General features: G+C 47.3%; 1 protein-coding gene across 9 annotated transcripts in view; it reads right to left on the reverse strand.

The window, feature by feature from the left end:
* Nucleotides 1-16603, reverse strand: part of SRCIN1 (SRC kinase signaling inhibitor 1) — a 335991-nt gene that overhangs the window by 171272 nt on the left and 148116 nt on the right. For 4 of the 9 annotated variants that reach the window (XM_080979257.1, XM_080979256.1, XM_080979255.1 and 1 more), the window contains exons 1-2: nucleotides 3016-3098; nucleotides 1661-1729 (exon numbers count right to left, since the gene is read on the reverse strand). The exons of the other annotated variants lie outside the window; for them this stretch is intronic. In XM_080979257.1, coding sequence (XP_080835383.1) covers nucleotides 1661-1729; nucleotides 3016-3073 — 127 coding nt within the window. In that variant the 5' untranslated portion in view covers nucleotides 3074-3098. Of the gene's footprint in view, nucleotides 1-1660; nucleotides 1730-3015; nucleotides 3099-16603 lie in introns of those variants that run through there. 9 annotated transcript variants of the gene reach the window in all.

The following is a 16603-nucleotide window of genomic DNA, read 5'->3' on the forward strand; positions in this document are numbered from 1 at the left end:
CAGCCTAGCCCAGCCTGCCTGGAGATGTCAGGGATTGAACTTGGGACCTTCTGCATGCAAGGCAAATGTTTTTCTTCTGAGCCATGGCCCCTTCCCAGTGGACTGCATCCCACGTTCAAGGAAAGGAGGGAGGGGAGAGATTTGGATTTTCCAACTTGTGCACCAAAGTGCACTGGAACAAAACAGACTCTCATTTCATGTCATGCAAATTAAACGATTATGATAGGAATGAACTGGGCCTTTGGGCAGAATCTGGATTTTTGGCAGGTGTCCTGCATCTGCTGCTGTGGCTAAATCCTGAAAGTGATTCCGGTGGCGCAACATTAAGGTCATAAATAATCCAGAGGCCTTGAAACCCATCCGCCCCCCCCCATTTGTTTTTCCCTGATACCGCACCAGACCTCCATATCTTGCCTTTATTTCGCTCCCATTACCCACCCTCTCATGTGGAGCTGTCCACCCCTGCCAACTTCTCTTCCCCACCCCCCATCCCCTCCAGCTGCCAAAAGCTCTCAGGTTCCCATCATGCTCCATGAACAATGGCAAGCTGCCCGAGGCTCTGCCCAGCTTACAGACCACCCTCACCGGGCTCAGCATCTCTCGCGGCAGCTAATGGCCGGGGTTCTGTGCGGAATGCCAGAAGCGATTTGAGCAAGAAAGAGATGGTGGGCTTTTTCTCTCTCCACAATGCAGCAGAAGCAAAGAGACAGAGAGGAAGTGAGAGAGATGGAGAAGCAAATTAATCCAGCCCCCCACCCCCACTGCTTCCCTTCCCTCCTCACTACAGTGGGCTTTAACCACTTTCATGCCAGGGCAGTGCTATGGTCTGCAACAAGAACATCAAGCCTCAAGTTCAAGAGCTTTCAAAGCTTAGGAACCTAGGAAGCTTCCTTAGACTGAGTCAGACCATTGGTCCAACTAGCTCAGCACTGTCTGCACTGACTGGCAGCAGCTCTCCAGGGTTTCGTGCAAGGAACTCAGCCCTACCTGAAGAGTCCAAAGATTGACCACCCACATGCAATGCAGATGTTGCCACTGACCTACGATCCTTCACACCTTATGCTTTTAATGTGAACTTGTACCATGAATGCTACAGGCACAGATGCCTAGCCCTGTTAACGGCACGCTTGCTATGCACACAACTCCTGGACTCCCTGCATAGGAAAATCAGTGACACCCCCTTGTCACGTGTGAAGCAGCGCCTACATGAGACCAAGCAAAAAGGGCAATGGCCTACCTGTAAGATTCAGGCCTGCAGGGGTATCCTTTTGCCAACTGCTGCAGCTGGCTGGCTATGCCCCACTGCTGGTTTAGAGAAGGCAAGCTCGGTGGCAGTGAGAAGGAGTCAGGCGGTGCCTCTCATTCTGTCCCACCAGGTTCTGGTCCCAAACGGCCATTTTGTTCCAGGGGAAGGGTGTTGCCTAGCAACCGACTACCCCAAGGAAAGCCAGGTGGCTCCTCACACCCTGCCTAGAATCAAACAGCCAACCAGGCTCAAAATTTGTGGCAGCGATGGCTGGATGAGGGGTTCAGATTCAGAAAGCGAAGTTCTGTCTGGGGTGTGGCATAGAGGGAGGCAGGGGAACCCCGAGATTACAGGCACCAGGGCCTCCGTTTATTCAGAGGGACAAACTGGGCTAATGAAAAACATTTCCCTTACCCTTTGGATAATTCAGGAGGAGCTCCAAGCAAGCTGGAACGATGCCACTCCAACCAGGTAGTTTCCAAGCTGCAGACCAAGAAGAAAAAGAAAGGGCTTGCCTCACACGCGCAGGAGCTCCTCAAGCCAGAATCAGAAGAGAAGGCAAAGCAATGCCAAGATAAAATCCTTCTAGGAAGGGAGCTGCATTGGAGGGCTTCACTGGAGCAAGTGAAGGATTAAAGCTCTTCTGTACTGACCCATCCATTCGCTCTCCTTTTACCTGCAGCTGAAGGCTTCTTGCCTCTTCTCTGGAAGACACACCTGAGGATGCTAACCAGGTACAAGGCCGTAGCCCCTTTTCCTCAGAAAAATGTGAGGCAGGAAAAGTGTGGCCTTTGCAAGAGGTTTTTTTTTTAAAAGAAAAGAAAACAGTGGCGAATCCTCTCCGAAAAGCAATCCTGGAAAACCTTGCTAGGTACGTAGCACGGCTGCTGGTGCCTCGCCGGACGACGCCAAGATGGGGAGGGGTCCCAGGCTGGACATGACTGCAGGCTCGCTCAGATCACACCCACCCTGTTGGGCGCTCGCCCGAGGATTATCGGAAAAGAGAATCGCTCAAACACAGTTTATTACTGCAGTTCCATAAATCTTCATGAAGGCAAAGTGAGACAGGCAGCTGGGCCGTGAAAGGAAGCAACAGCACTCAGCAGAGCATGAAAAATAGTGAGTGAGTGAGTGAGAGAGCGATCATCTAGAAATGAACCGGGCGGGGGGGGAGAGACCTGCTATTGGTGAAGAAATTGCATTTAGGTGGACAAGGGATGACAGAAAGGAAGAAAAATAAGTGCAAAAGCTCTCAGAGTTATGAGAATCTTCCACATCCAGGCATGGATGAGAGGAGGGAGAGAGGCATGCTCCTGTTTCCCAGGAACTGCTGCAGCTGTCAAGACGTGAGTCTTTCCACTCTGCATACGCAGTGCCTGAGGAAGAGGCAAGCCATTCGTTGGCTCGCTGGAGTTTCCCCGATACGGAGATAACCCCTTCCGCTCCACGCTGCTAGTGAATCCAGAGCCTCCCCCTTGCCCCCCTTCCACACATTCCAAGACTAAAGGCAGCTGTGCTCCATAGACCAGGACAGAGTTTAAACCAGGGCTCGGTCCTCACACTTGCTTATAAGGAACTGGGGAGGTGGGGGCAGGAGCAGTTTCACTTTAAGAGGAGGCACTGATGGGTTGAATGGCAACTCTGACGAAGGAAAGTCAAAGGAATCGGGCACGTTTAGCACAAAGAAACTGCATCACTACCACATTAGATCACTGCATTACATAATATAAGAAGGGAAAACACGCATGCCACACAGAAGGGCTGTTTACCCTTTTGGCTGAAGACAGGTGCCAGCACAGGCAGCTGAGCACACCAGTGCTGGAACATGAGCCATGCCAGGATAGGGAACAAAAGCTAGCTGGAACATTGGGACAGGCCCACAAGTGGGCCAATGAGGAGGCGGGGGGAGTTCCGGTCCAAAGCCTGGTTCCAATCAGGGTGACAAGGAAGAGGGACAACATGAGCTGAGGTCAGAGGTAACTGAGAGTAGTGCTCTTCAACATAGGGTTCCCGGAGATTGTGAAGACTACAACTCTCATCCACTGGCCATTGGCTAAGCTGACTTGATGGGAACTGTAGTCCAATGATAGCTAGAGACCGCAATGTTGAAGAGCACTGGTCTAGAGTCAACTGCAGGCTAGTAAAAAGTATCTTAGCACAGCTTTCAGCACCACGGCCAGCGACCAGGTAGTCTGTACAAGGAGAAGGGAACACATAGAGCAGGTGGTTCTGAATTTCAGCCCACTTGAATGGTTGCTCAGGGAAAGATCCAGAGCAAAACAGTTTGTTTGGGGTGGGTGGGGAGAAGAATTAATAGACTGTGTGGAGCCATCCTAGAGCCAAGATAGCTCAATATTGTCCTCCCCCTTCATGGCTATAAGTGGCTCAACCAGCAGGGGGCACCACCACAGAAAACAGAAGGCCACCAGTTCAACTCCCCATCAAAAGGAGACAGAGGAAAGGCTTTAAAAACCACAGGCTTAGTTGAACCACTTTCACACGAAAACATAGCACAATCTGCAATTTGTTAGAATCAGCATAACAGCAATCCAACACAGGCCCCCTGAAAAAACAACAACCCTCAATCCTGTTCTAGAGTACATGCTTTCTACTTGTGCAGCATTGACAGCTAAGACCAAAAGGCCTTACACTTCATGTAAATAGAGTGTGCCCTAAATCCGCCCCCTCCCCTTAAAAAAAACAACAACACTCTGCAATGTTTCACGTTTGATCTGGAGAGATTTATCAGCATAAAAATGGATGCAGAAAAGGTTACCCGAGGGCGGAAAGTTTGAGAACCACTTAATTGAGACATAAAGAAAGCCCATAATAACAAACAACAGAAGTTACACTAAAGGCAGAATTATATTCATACAGAATTGCCCACGACCACCACAGTAAATTAAATCGCTTTGAACAAAATCATGGCAGATCTTGGCAGCTGTCACGGCAGAACAAGCTGCCCTGTTAGTCACAGCCAAGTCCAGATTATCTGACAATTAACAAAACGTCTATCATTATTACAAGCATTATATGTGCAGAACAGCGTTCTTCAGTGTTGGGTTCCCCAGATGTTGGGCTGCAACTCCCATAATCTCTGACCACGGGCTCAGCTGGCTGGAGGTGATGGAAACTGTAGAGCAAGAGCACCAGGGAGTCCAAGATGGAAAAACACTGGCACGGAGGAAGAGCTTTTATACTGCAAGAAGTCCTGGTGGGTGCAGTCCATCTCTGTGTGCACAGAAACCCCATGTGCGAACAAGCCATCCACGGTCTGTGGTAGAGGGAAGTTTTGCCATCATCACAACCATCTCCCCCTGGCACATTTTATCTTGTAAGAATTGATAGTAGCCATTTATTTATATGACAGAAAGCAAGATAATATGCTTGGGGACACCGTTCAGGATATACCAGTGGCTCCCAGTTACTGAGAATCGAGCCTGCAAGTTTACCTGTGAGATCGCTTTATTATGTATTGGCCCACTGTTTCGATCTGCAAAACTGGCCCTGTTACAGGTGCCACATAATACCCATTCTGCGTTTATAAGAATCTGATATTCTAGTGCCCAGGTATGTAGAATGTTTACATGTGTATTAATCTATTTTTAGCTTGTTGTTGATTTTAATTATTATTTGAATGTTTTAAACAGCTGTTTTTAACTCTTGTTGCTAGGGCTGGGCAATATCTGGTTTTCAACATCGCGCTGCATCACCAGCTAAACATTGCGATATTTCGATCTATCACAATGTCTGAAATAGGGATGGAGCTATGTAGAGGCTTTGGCGGGCTTCACAGTTTCCCCCGCATTGTGATTTTTGCAGGTGCCTGCTCTTGTGATTCGCTGCCCCCCTGTATGAGGCAGGGGATTGCTGAACCAACAGAGTTAACAGGAACTGAGAGAACCATTGGCTGCCTTCACAGTTTTTCCCGCAATTTGATTTTTGCATAACACACACACATCATGATTCGCAATATATTGCCAAGTCAAAAGTTATGAAACAGATATTGCAATATGGACTTCAAACCAGTTTTGGATGATTTATTGATATATCGCCCAGCCCTAGTTGTTACCAATAATTCAATTGTTTTATTATTTTTGTAACCTGCTTTGAAGTTTTGATTTGCTTTTACAATCAAATGGCGTATATATACAGTATATATTATAAAATAAATAAAGGCCTGCTCCATTCCACCAAATTTCCACCCACTCACTGCTGAGCTTCCTCCTAGACTGTTTCTTGGTCACACTAGAGGGTGACAGGATGTTTGGAATTGTTATAGGTAGCTCAATTTTGCTGTTGGGACAAGTTCTAATACAGTCGTACCTCGGCTCCCAAACGCCTTGGGAGTCAAACGTTCTGGCTCCCGAACGCCGCAAACCCGGAAGTGATTGTTCCGGTTTGCCAACGTTCTTTTGGAACCCAAACATCTGACGGTGCTTCCACGGCTTCTGATTGGCTGCAGGAGCTTCCTGCAGCCAATCAGAAGCCACACTTTGGAAATAGAGCATTTCGGAAGTCAAAAGGACTTCCGGAACGGATTCTGTTCGACATGCAAAGTACAATTGTAGTGCTCTTCTTACTGGTTCTCTTGCAGTGGATATAAATCAGGCCATGAGCAGCATTCCACTAAGTTTTACTCAGAGAAGACCTATTAATGGACCTTAGTGAATCATGTTCATTAATTTCAGTGGGTCTGCTCTGCATAAAACTTAGCTGAATACCACCAAAGGATCTATGTGAAGCCCTGCCCCTTGACCACAGGAAATCCTGATTCCTACGGTCAAGTGCCTGGCACCACAACAAACAATCCCCATACTTTTCCCAGCCTAAATTCATAACCACAGGGGCTAGAAACTTGAAGGTTAAAAAAGAAAATGAACTCTGCTCCGATACCAAACTCTATGCTTAAGTAAAACAGCTGCAGAATCAGCCAGTACTAAATTATGTGCTTCCACATCACTTGCGCAAGATAAGCATTAGCCTCCTTGGAAGCCCTACCCACAGCAAAGTCGAGCCTGCTTCTCTGTCTGCTGCGAGGAAAAGGTCAGGGCCCTGAAGGCAGCAATGGGGTTTCAATTTGCTCGGAGGGAAACCTGTCAGCTCTGCGTGCCTTTCTCTGCGTGACAAAGGCAAGCAGGGAGAGAGGGAAGGGGATGCAGAGTGGGGATGGCAAACAAACCCAACCACCCAAAAACAATAAACAGCCAAGCAAGCAGCCCTGAAGGTATCGCTCTAAGTCACTTTGTCTCTCTCGCTCAGGGGTCTGCAGGTGGGAAGTGCTGGTTACAGCCCAGCCTGGGGTAGGGAGCACAGTTCACTGTGAAGCTATGGTTGGAATGAGCAAAGGGTTAGCCTTCACGCAATTCTATGTTCATGCTTGGGTTTTACAAATGCTTATTGGGCTCTAACTGTGATATTATTACGAGGTATGTGGACAGTGTTAGAAACTGAGATATGAAAGCTTGGAGCTAAATGGCATCTTAAACCTAAGTTATGGACGCAACAACGGAATGTCTAGGTGCGTTTTTTATATAACAAGAATACAAAGCTGAAAATGAATGAACTGCAGCTAAAATATTATGTTCATTTTCCACATGGTCTAGTCTTTCCCCTCCCACCCCCATAATATTCTTAAGACTGGGATGTGGGTGGCGCTGTGGTCTAAACCACTGAGCCTCTTGGGCTTGCTGATCGGAAGGTTGGCGGTTCGAATCCCTGAGACGGAGTGAGCTCCCGTTGCTCTATCCCAGCTCCTGCCAACCTAGCAGTTCGAAAGCATGCCAGTGCAAGTAGATAAATATGTACTGCTGCGGCAGGAAGGTAAACGGTGTTTCCATGCGCTCTGGCACTCGTCACAGTCCTCCATGCGCCAGTAGAGGTTTAGTCATGCTGGCCACATGACCTGGAAAGCTGTCTGTGGACAAATGCTGGCTCCCTCGGCCTGAAAGCGAGATGAGAGCCACAACCCCATACTCACCTTTGACTGGACTTAACTGTCCAGGGGTCCTTTACCTTACCTTAATATTCTTAAGAGGGTCTCTTCACCAGTCTTCAGAGAGTTGCTGGAAGTGGGGAGGCAGAAAAAGGTCCTCCTTTCCTTCCACTCTGAAGTTTTAATCTGAAATCTTAGGCATGGTACGGTGCCCAGAGCTCAGAAACTGCTTGCGCTAATGAAATTCCCTGTCGCAAAATGCACCTAGAACAATGGGAGTTTCGAATACAGTGGTACCTCGGGGTACATACGCTTCAGGTTACAGACTCTGCTAACCCAGAAATAGTGCTTCAGGTTTAGAACTTTGTTTCAGGATAAGAACAGAAATCGCGTGGTGGCGGTGCGGCGGCAGCGGGAGGCCCCATTAGCTAAAGTGGTGCTTCAGGTTAAGAACAGTTTCAGGTTAAGAACGGACCTCTGGAACGAATTAAGTACTTAACCCAAGGTACCACTGTACTGGGTTCAAAATGACAAGAGGCAGGCATTCTGCACAGTCTTTTACCACATACATCAAAACATCTAGACCTCACACCAAACTCACCTATGAATGGGCTTTCTAACATAGAAGCATCGGCAGGGTGGCAAAGGGGCAGCTGCCCCCCATCAAGTAAACAAATAAAAATACTTAACTAAAAGTAGAAATTGTAGAAAGATTTTGCCAGATTTTTCTGAGCACTTGGGGTCAAAAGAAAGTAATTCAAAACAACTGTTGTTCAGACATTTCATTCCAAATCTGCTAGAAGGAGCCAGACAGAGGATGATGGCATGTGGGTATCCTGCCCCCCCCAATATAAATCTGGGCTAAGCCCATATGTAGAATATAGCTTCAATGTGTTGCACGCCTATTCCTTTCCAAGAACCGCCCCCCCAAAAAATTAGTGAAACTGGGGGTGACAGAGGGAGAGAGATATTAAGCTTGTAATTTATTCCAGCAGAGAACAAGGCAAGCCAAGTACGCAAGGGAAAACAAGGGTGTGTAAATTCTCCCTTCACACACTTGCACTGGCTACAGCTTGGAAGGAGGATTTGAAGCAGCGGTCAGAAAAATGTGGCTACGCTTGCAAAACATATGTGAGTGTGTGCATGTTTGTATATATACAGACACGCATTGATTTATCTGTTTACCTGGATAACAAATAGCAACCCCCCAGCCATTTTGCTTTACGTCGGAAATGGATCAGGCAGCTTTTTCTTTTGGCCCTGAGAAAGAGGCCCCTTGCGAAAGAACTCACATGTACATAGTCTATGCCAAGCAGCAGAGCAAAAGACAGGGAGACAGGTACAGCAACAACAACAGGGGTGAAACAAGGATCGTAGGAAATAGAAGCCTGCACAGAGCAAGCTGTCAGATGCTGGAGCAAAGACACTGAGCTGATGAGACAAGAAGACCGCAGTTGGGCATGGTCAGAGGTGTGCTGCTGTTTTTCTCCACCACAGATCAAAACCGTGCCAGAAAGCTGTTCACGTGAATGGGAAATAGGGAGGGATCTTGCCTTGCCACATGAGCTTACCAAAACGTACAAAGAATTGGGTTGAGGGAATCAAGGAGAAGCTCACGCCATCCTCCAGTCACTGGGATGCAGGGCCGGCCCTACCATTTGGCAGAGTGAGGCAGCTGCCCCAGCCCCAGCCAACTGCTGAGGGCCAGGAAGCGGACAGAGCGGTGTGTGTTGTGCCCCTGAAGCTGGACTGTTGTTCTCAGATGCAGAAGAGGATGCTGCCTGGTTGTCCAGCTCCCTTTTTCTGTCTACATGGGAGCTCTCGGCTGAGTCTCCTCCCTCATCATCAGCAAAGCTCTGCTCCTAAGGCACAGTAAGCAATATGGTCATTCGGTTGCTGGGTCCAAGAAAATGGGCCATACCTCTTTTGACTTTATCAGTTCAATTAGTCTGGAGTATTTCTACAACAGACCATTTTTGCCTGGGGGCTCTTGGGATTTTGTTTTAGTAATACAGCACACAGGTGCCCCTTCAGCTGGCAAGAATGAAGCAACATTGAGGAAGCCTCTCAAAACAACTAATAAAGTGGAACAATGCGTGGACAGTCCAATATAAATCTGCCACTAAGGCACTATTATTGCATCAATGACATGTTGCAAAGCACACGTAGAAATCCCACCAATCTGGAGAGCCCTTTACTTAAGGTTGCTGGCTCTTTATTTACAGAGGTGTCTCCAGCAGTGCCTTCACCAACTGCTCTGCCTAAGGTTCTCTCTGCCTTGGCCCACTCTTTAATTAAAGAATTGTCACATTTTCAACTTTGCTTCCTCTAAGAAGCTCAGAGCAGCAGCATCGCTTCATACCAAACCCATTACACCAAAACGTAGTAAGTAGCCTGGTCACTGAGTGTCAGAGGTGACACTTATGCGCTACACCACACTGGTTCTTCGTTACTTTTAAATAGGGACCATGAAGGAAGCTGCAAGTGAAGGCACTGAGCGATGCACATGCATTTGTGAATCAGCCCTCACATTGATTGAATGAATGAATTTTGCAATGGCAGCCATCAGTTTAAAAGTGTGTGTGTGTGTGTATGTTTGTGTGTGTTGTAGATCTGCTCCCTTGCTATTGCCTTCCTTTCTGATTAACTGCAGCTGTGCAATCCAAATACGACGTCAGCGCACTGCCCAGCGCATGTCACCCACCAAGCCATTTGCCTGACTATGTGCTGATGGCTGTGGATTTTCAAGGAAGCAATTGACTTGTCTTTAGCATTTGCTTCAGTGTTTTGTTTTGTTTTTTAAAATCCAACCTCTAAACTGGTGTGGAAAGCCGATGTTCCCTAGCCAAGCAAGGATGCATGCACGAGTCTAAAGTGCAACGATGCCCAGGGGGAGATTTCTTCAGCAATGTGCTCAGAGTGAGCTCCGCATTTCTCTGAGCTGCATTTCCCCCCAATTTTTCCTTCTTCAAAGCCTTTTTGCTGCGTGACAATGCAAGGCCAATCACAGTAGGCAGGTCCTTTGCTAGACACCCAAAGGTGCATACCTCCACTGTCCACTTAAAACAGCAGTGGGGATCCCTTCTTAGATAGAGGGCTGCATTTGCCTGCAGGCAACCTGTGTGCCAGTAGTGGGCGGGGGCAAGAGGCTAATGTGGGCAGAGCAATGGGTGGGACTTTTACCTTTGTAGAGTAGTCTACAGCCACACAAAATTTAGAGGTTTCGATAGATTTACACACACACCATCTTTTCCTTCTGCATCCAATCAAGTCAGAGGCATAATCACATTTCAAGGGTGCATTCCAGTCAAGCAAAAACACAAAAGGAGGGTGTGGAGAATGTTCAGTGGGAGGGGGGGTTGGTTTGGGGAACAGGTGTGACCTGACGAGAATCCTGAGGGCTAAACAGAGAGGCCCACAGCCTGGAGGTACCCTACCTATACTTTCCTCCATAGAATCACAGAAGAGTTGGAAGGGCCATTTAGTCCAACTCCCTGCAAAGCAGGAATCTTTCATCCAATGTGGAGCTCAAACCCACAACCCTGGGATTAACAGTCTCATCCTCTACCGACTATCTCCAGAACTAATTCCTAACCTAGCTCCCCTCCAGATTGGAGTTGTGGGGTGTTTTGCAGGCATATTCTGCAGCAAGCCCTTAATGTAACAATAGTGCATTTGAGCCAACATAGCCAATGGTCAGGAAATATGGGAGTTGGCATCCAACAGCAATCAAAGGGCACCACATTGACTATCCGTTTTAGATCACAGCTCCGGTCATCCCTGACCATTGGTCATTCCAGTTGGGGCTGGTGGAAACTGGTCCAAAACACCAGGTTGGGAAAGACTGGGGTAGATGGACAAATGGTCTGTCCTGGTACTAGGCAGCTCATGTGTTCAATTATTTCCATCTGTGTTTCAGAATTCCCATCTAATATTCTACTCCAAGGTGCTGGCTGGGCAGCAGACCTAGTTTGAATGTATTCCTTTGCTTTACTCTTGCCACAAACCACATCACATGAGTCCTTCAACCTCAAAGCTTCCCTCGAAGCTTCACAGTGTTAAAAGTAGTGATGCTTGCAGGCTTTGTTTCATCCAAACTGATTCCCAGATGGATAAACAGACAAGCACACACAATTTTCCCAAGCTAATACGCAGATTGGAAAACGAAGTGATTGCCCAGCTTTTGCACTTCACCAAAGTTTGTGGTATAGTTCTCAACCTCCTAAGCCCAAAATGAGTATAAAATTGTGTGCTATAGGATAATATGCACATTATAGAGTTACATGTACAAAAAAGACGCATGCAAAAATAATTTGAAGGGTTTGTGTATTTTGTTTTGATCGTCTATTGATGCAAAAAACTGTTTGTTAGGACAGACTTATGAATGAACACATGTCAAACTGCCCTAGACTGTAAACAGACCACCTGTCAATCCCTCGATACCAGACAAATCACAGCTAGTCCCAATGCACAAATGAGAAACTGAGGGCACAGGAAAGACCTCCTACATCATGGCAGTCAGTACGTCTTGAACTCAGATCCCTTAGATTCCAGTTTAGGTCCCTATCCACCAGACAACGCTTGCTACAAATATCCACAGCTGTTAGGTATGCCAGAGGGGCAGAAGTAGTACTAGACACCCGTATTTAGTGTTCATATCTGCTGAACCTTCCCATCTTCCACAAGCTGCAGTTTACCATCCAGACAGATGTATTTATTCATGCATGCACGTTTGCAAATAAAAAATCCCAACAAATAATGGTGGCACAGTGGCAGAACACATGTGTTGCATATGGAAAGCCCAAGCTTCAGCCCCCAGGCGTCTTTATTTATTTGTTCAATTAATTAATCAAGACATTTCTATACTGCTTAATTATTCTCGTTTCTAAGCAGTACACATATAAACAATCCACAGAAAATGGGACAATGGAAACATAAAAATGCACCATAAAACCAAACGCCACCTTAAAATGACTGCTGGAGCGGGGAAGCCTAACGTAAGAGCTGCCTGCTGCATTGAGCAAATGGCCCATCTAGTCCTGCTCTCACAACGGCCAACCAGATATCTGTGGGATGCCCACAAGCATTGCTTATGCTTTCTGGATGCCCCATGATCATGTTCTAAAGTAGCTGTGTTCTATGTTATAAATCTAGCAGTGCTAGAACACAGGAGTTGCTTCATTTTGTTTTGCAATGTATTTCTTATCAATAAAACATTTGCTGTGGAGCAAGCAAATTTTTATGCTGCAAATGTGACCCAGAGAAAAAACGTTAGAGAACCACTGAGCTGCAGAGAGCTGGTGTTCTGACTCAGCATCAGGTAGGCACCTATGTCCACATGTATCCACAGGCCAAATCCCAGCCTCCCATAACCCCCTATTTTTACCCAACCTTCTTCGCACACCTTGGCCGCCTCAGTTTCCCCCTGCGGCTGATCCTTGTAGAAAGATCCCCCCAATACGCATAAAGAAACCGCTTCTACACATCTCCCAAGACCAATATGAACTGGACTAACCGCGCGCCGGCGGTGGTTAGAGACAACACCCCCGCCACCCAAAAAAAGAAATGCCACGTGACAAACACACAGAAGCGCTCGCACTCATCTCTCCCCATATGCTGAAACCAAATTAAATGCGGTTTAACTAATCACTTGGCATTTAAAGCAACACGCTGTCTCTGTCAAGTTAAATCCAAAGAGACAGATCGCGTTTGCTTTTAGCTGTTTATGTTAATTAAATACGGAACCCAGCTTCATTATTAAAACATGTTATTTCCCACGCCTTGCCACCGCTCCCCACCGCCCTGCAAACACATCAAACTTGGTGGATGCAGCAAGCCTTGTTTTGCTGGGCCCCCAAATCTGCCCTTTCGGGGAATCTGTCAACACTTTAACAGAGCTGCCACATGAATCCAGTGCAGGAGGGAGCTGGATCTACTGGCATAGAATCACAGGATTGCAGAGTTGGACTGGACAGAGGAGGAGGAATGGTGGAGACCGCCTCCCCAGCCTAACCCTTCCAGAGAAGAGGAAGACAGTATAGATTTGCAACAGTGGTTTGTGGGAGGTCACAGCTCAGAGGCTGAAGAGGGGAAAAGCTGGGAAATAATGGGAGAGGAGCAGGAACAAGCAGCAGCACCAGGGGAGAGACAGCTGACAGACTCAGTGTCTTCAGAAAGCATTCCAGACTCGCCCCTCCCAGAAGGCATTGAAAGTAGGAGAGCAGAGAGCTCAGAGGCAGAAGGCACAGGTCAGCCACTGTAGGAATGACATAAAATAGGAGAGCCAGAGGGGGTGGGATTTTACTTGGCACAACGCCATTACTCCAAGAGGCAGCATTTCTAAGCCTCTCTCTGTGAATATTGAATAAAAGACATTGGTAAGAGTTTTCCTTGTCTATTCCTTGAAGCCTACTGTGTGGGGATCAGATTCCCTGATGCCTGACATTAACACAAGATGCTATCCCACCATAAGAAGATAAGATAAGCCTGTTGGATCAAGCCAGTGGCCCATCTAGTCCAACCTCCTGTTCTCATAGTGGCTTATGGGAAGCCTGCAAGTTGGGCTGGGAGCACAGCAGCACTCTGCCCAGCTGTGATTCCAGAAACTAATATGCAAAGGCATGATGCCTCCGACAGTGGAGGTAGAACATAGCCATTGTGGCTAGTAGCCATTGGTAGCCTTGTCCTCCATAAAGGAGGGTAGGAAGCTTCCATCAATCCCATTGAAATAAATAGGAGCTCTGCAAGTGCACTGCCATTCATTTCAATGGAGGTCGTGCAAGACAGTCGCCCAGAGGACTGTGACCCAGGGGCCAGACCTTCCGTTTTGCCTTCTGCTGCCCTTAGCAGTGCCCAAAATCTGCCACTTGAGGTGGCTGTGTGCTTGCAGAAATTAACCACACACACGCAGTCTCACAAATGCACATTAATGGCACACCATTGTGCTCGCTCACACATGTGATATCTTCTTCCAAGGTGAATCACCACAAAGTGGCAAATGATAACATTTGTCATACCAGAGCAACTTCTGAGTCTCTCTGTGGCAACAGATGCAAAGTTCTGAGAAGAAAGCGGGCTGCTGATTAAGCCAGCAGCCGATTTTACCCAATATTGTGAATAGAATAAATTACAAAACCTGTACCCTTCCTAAAAGGACACATCCCTCCCTTTTCACTCACACCATAGGGAATGATTCTCCTATGAGGGTGCCTGTTAAGAGTCCCACTGGTATATTGAGCGTCATTTGGCAGAAAGGTGGGACATAAATCTGACAAAGTATTTAAACTAAATTAATACATGCATCATTTAAAAAGAAATAAGCTTTGCTCCTTGCTGCAGAACTGTTACTTTGACCCGTATGCTCATTCATGCAAATCTGATCATTGAGTTAATCAATTAATGGATGGGACGCGGGTGGCGCTGTGGGTAAAACCTCAGTGCCTAGGACTTGCCGATCGCATGGTCGGTGGTTCGAATCCCCACGGCGGGGTGGGCTCCCGTCTTTCGGTCCCAGCTCCTGCCCACCTAGCAGTTCGAAAGCACCCTTAAGTGCAAGTAGATAAATAGGTACCGCTTTATAGCGGGAAGGTAAACAGTGTTTCCGTGTGCTGTGCTGGTGCTGGCTCGCCAGAGCAGCTTCAACACACTGGCCACGTGACCCGGAAGTGTCTCCGAACAGCGCTGGCCCCTGGTCTCTTAAGTGAGATGGGCGCACAACCCTAGAGTCGGACACGACTGGCCCGTACAGGCAGGGGTACCTTTACCTTTACTTTAAAACTCATATGATTATTCAAATACGATAGCTTTTGCCAACCTGCATACCCTCCAACATTTTCGTATCCAAAATCAAGACATCAGCAGGGTCACACCAAAGTGCCTTCCAGTCTGGCACTCTGGTGTTGAGTCAGAAGGGCCTGAAAGGTGCTCTGCAGCAACCCTGTTGTCTCACGCGAGACTGAGCGTCTTTTGGTTTCACACTCTAATGCAAGTGCTGGACCAAAATACGGGATATTCCGGGATGCAAACAGAAGTTTTGATAGCCCCCCCCCCACATTTATCCACAGCCCTAGGCATGGATACAAACCCTTTTCTTTCTCATATACAGTATAAGTGAATGGTTGCATATAGGTGGTTATTCCTATGCCTGAATGTAAAACAGTGCCCTTGGGGAAGCCGATGGAATGAGGACAAAACCTGCCCTCTGTGCTAACATGGGTGATCTCAGCACTCACTGGCAGAGTTCTGAGGGTGTCTGTGCATGAAATGTGCCTCTAACGCATAGAGATTGTTGGGAACTGCTAACCATGTCACTACAGCTTCTTAGTGAAGAAACTTGTGGACCGACTCCACCCTGGCTGCTCAATTGGCTCCTCCTAGGTTGGAAATGGTATAGCAGGGCTTCCTGTCCTAGTGGAGCTTTGCTTGAGCAACACGGTCTGCCTTAGCTCTGATGTGTCTAGCCAAAGGGTAACTTTGGCTCAGACACTTGTCCTGTTCTCCGGCCCTGCCATTTGGTTCACCTTCTAATCCTGACAGTGCCATATTTATGTATAGGCTAAGTAGGCTGAAGCCTAGGGCCTCTAGATCTAAGGAGCCTCGCCAGTCTGCCATCTCCCCAGTGCTGCAGGCTCCCGTCTCCCAAAACTGCAAACCCAAGACTTCATGCAAGGGCAGGGCAACTCAGGCCCAGCAACTATGAGACTCAAAGAGTTAATGATAACTCATCAGAGGCAGCTACAGTTGCAAATGGAAACAAAATATCTGTGAAAGGAAGAAGAGCAGGTTTGCTCAAGTGTGTTGCAGGTAGAAATACTGTTTGTAAAGAAGTGAGAGCAGTAGTTGCTCAAATTAACAAATAAGAAAGTTTTGAGAATTTACATGCTAGATTAAAATTGATTAATTCATTGAGATGGGGATTGTAAGAAAAAAAACTGGGGCCTAATTAGAATAATAGAGTGCCTGCTATCTGGTGGGCAATCTCCTCCTTTATTTCCACACCGTGGCTGCAGACCAAAGAACCTGTCAGGAGAGCTATGATATTCAGGTGAGGGTCATATGCCTTGTCAATCCCAGCCCAGGCCTCATTGGTGTCTTCCATGATTGCACGTGCATGACAGCGCAATGGAAACCACACCAAACCCCAGAAGACTTGTGGTATAAAAAGCTACAGGATTTCATCACGAACGCACCATACAAAAGGACGTCTGCAGGGGCCCATACTTCCATGCATACACAACCTAACATGTGACAATAAATTGTGCTAGTACATAAAACAACTGGTGCTGGGAGAAGGGGGGGGGTGGCATTCTCATTGAGTCATTCCCCGAGGTTCAGTGACGTCTCTCACACCTAGAAGTACAACTCCCTCTCCCTGCCAGAAGCAGTTTGCAAACCAGGCACACGCAGAAGCATCATTTACACCT

The sequence above is a fragment of the Podarcis pityusensis genome, assembly GCF_964106645.2.
Source record: "Podarcis pityusensis genome assembly, chromosome: 13".
Classification (NCBI taxonomy): Eukaryota; Metazoa; Chordata; class Lepidosauria; order Squamata; family Lacertidae; genus Podarcis; species Podarcis pityusensis.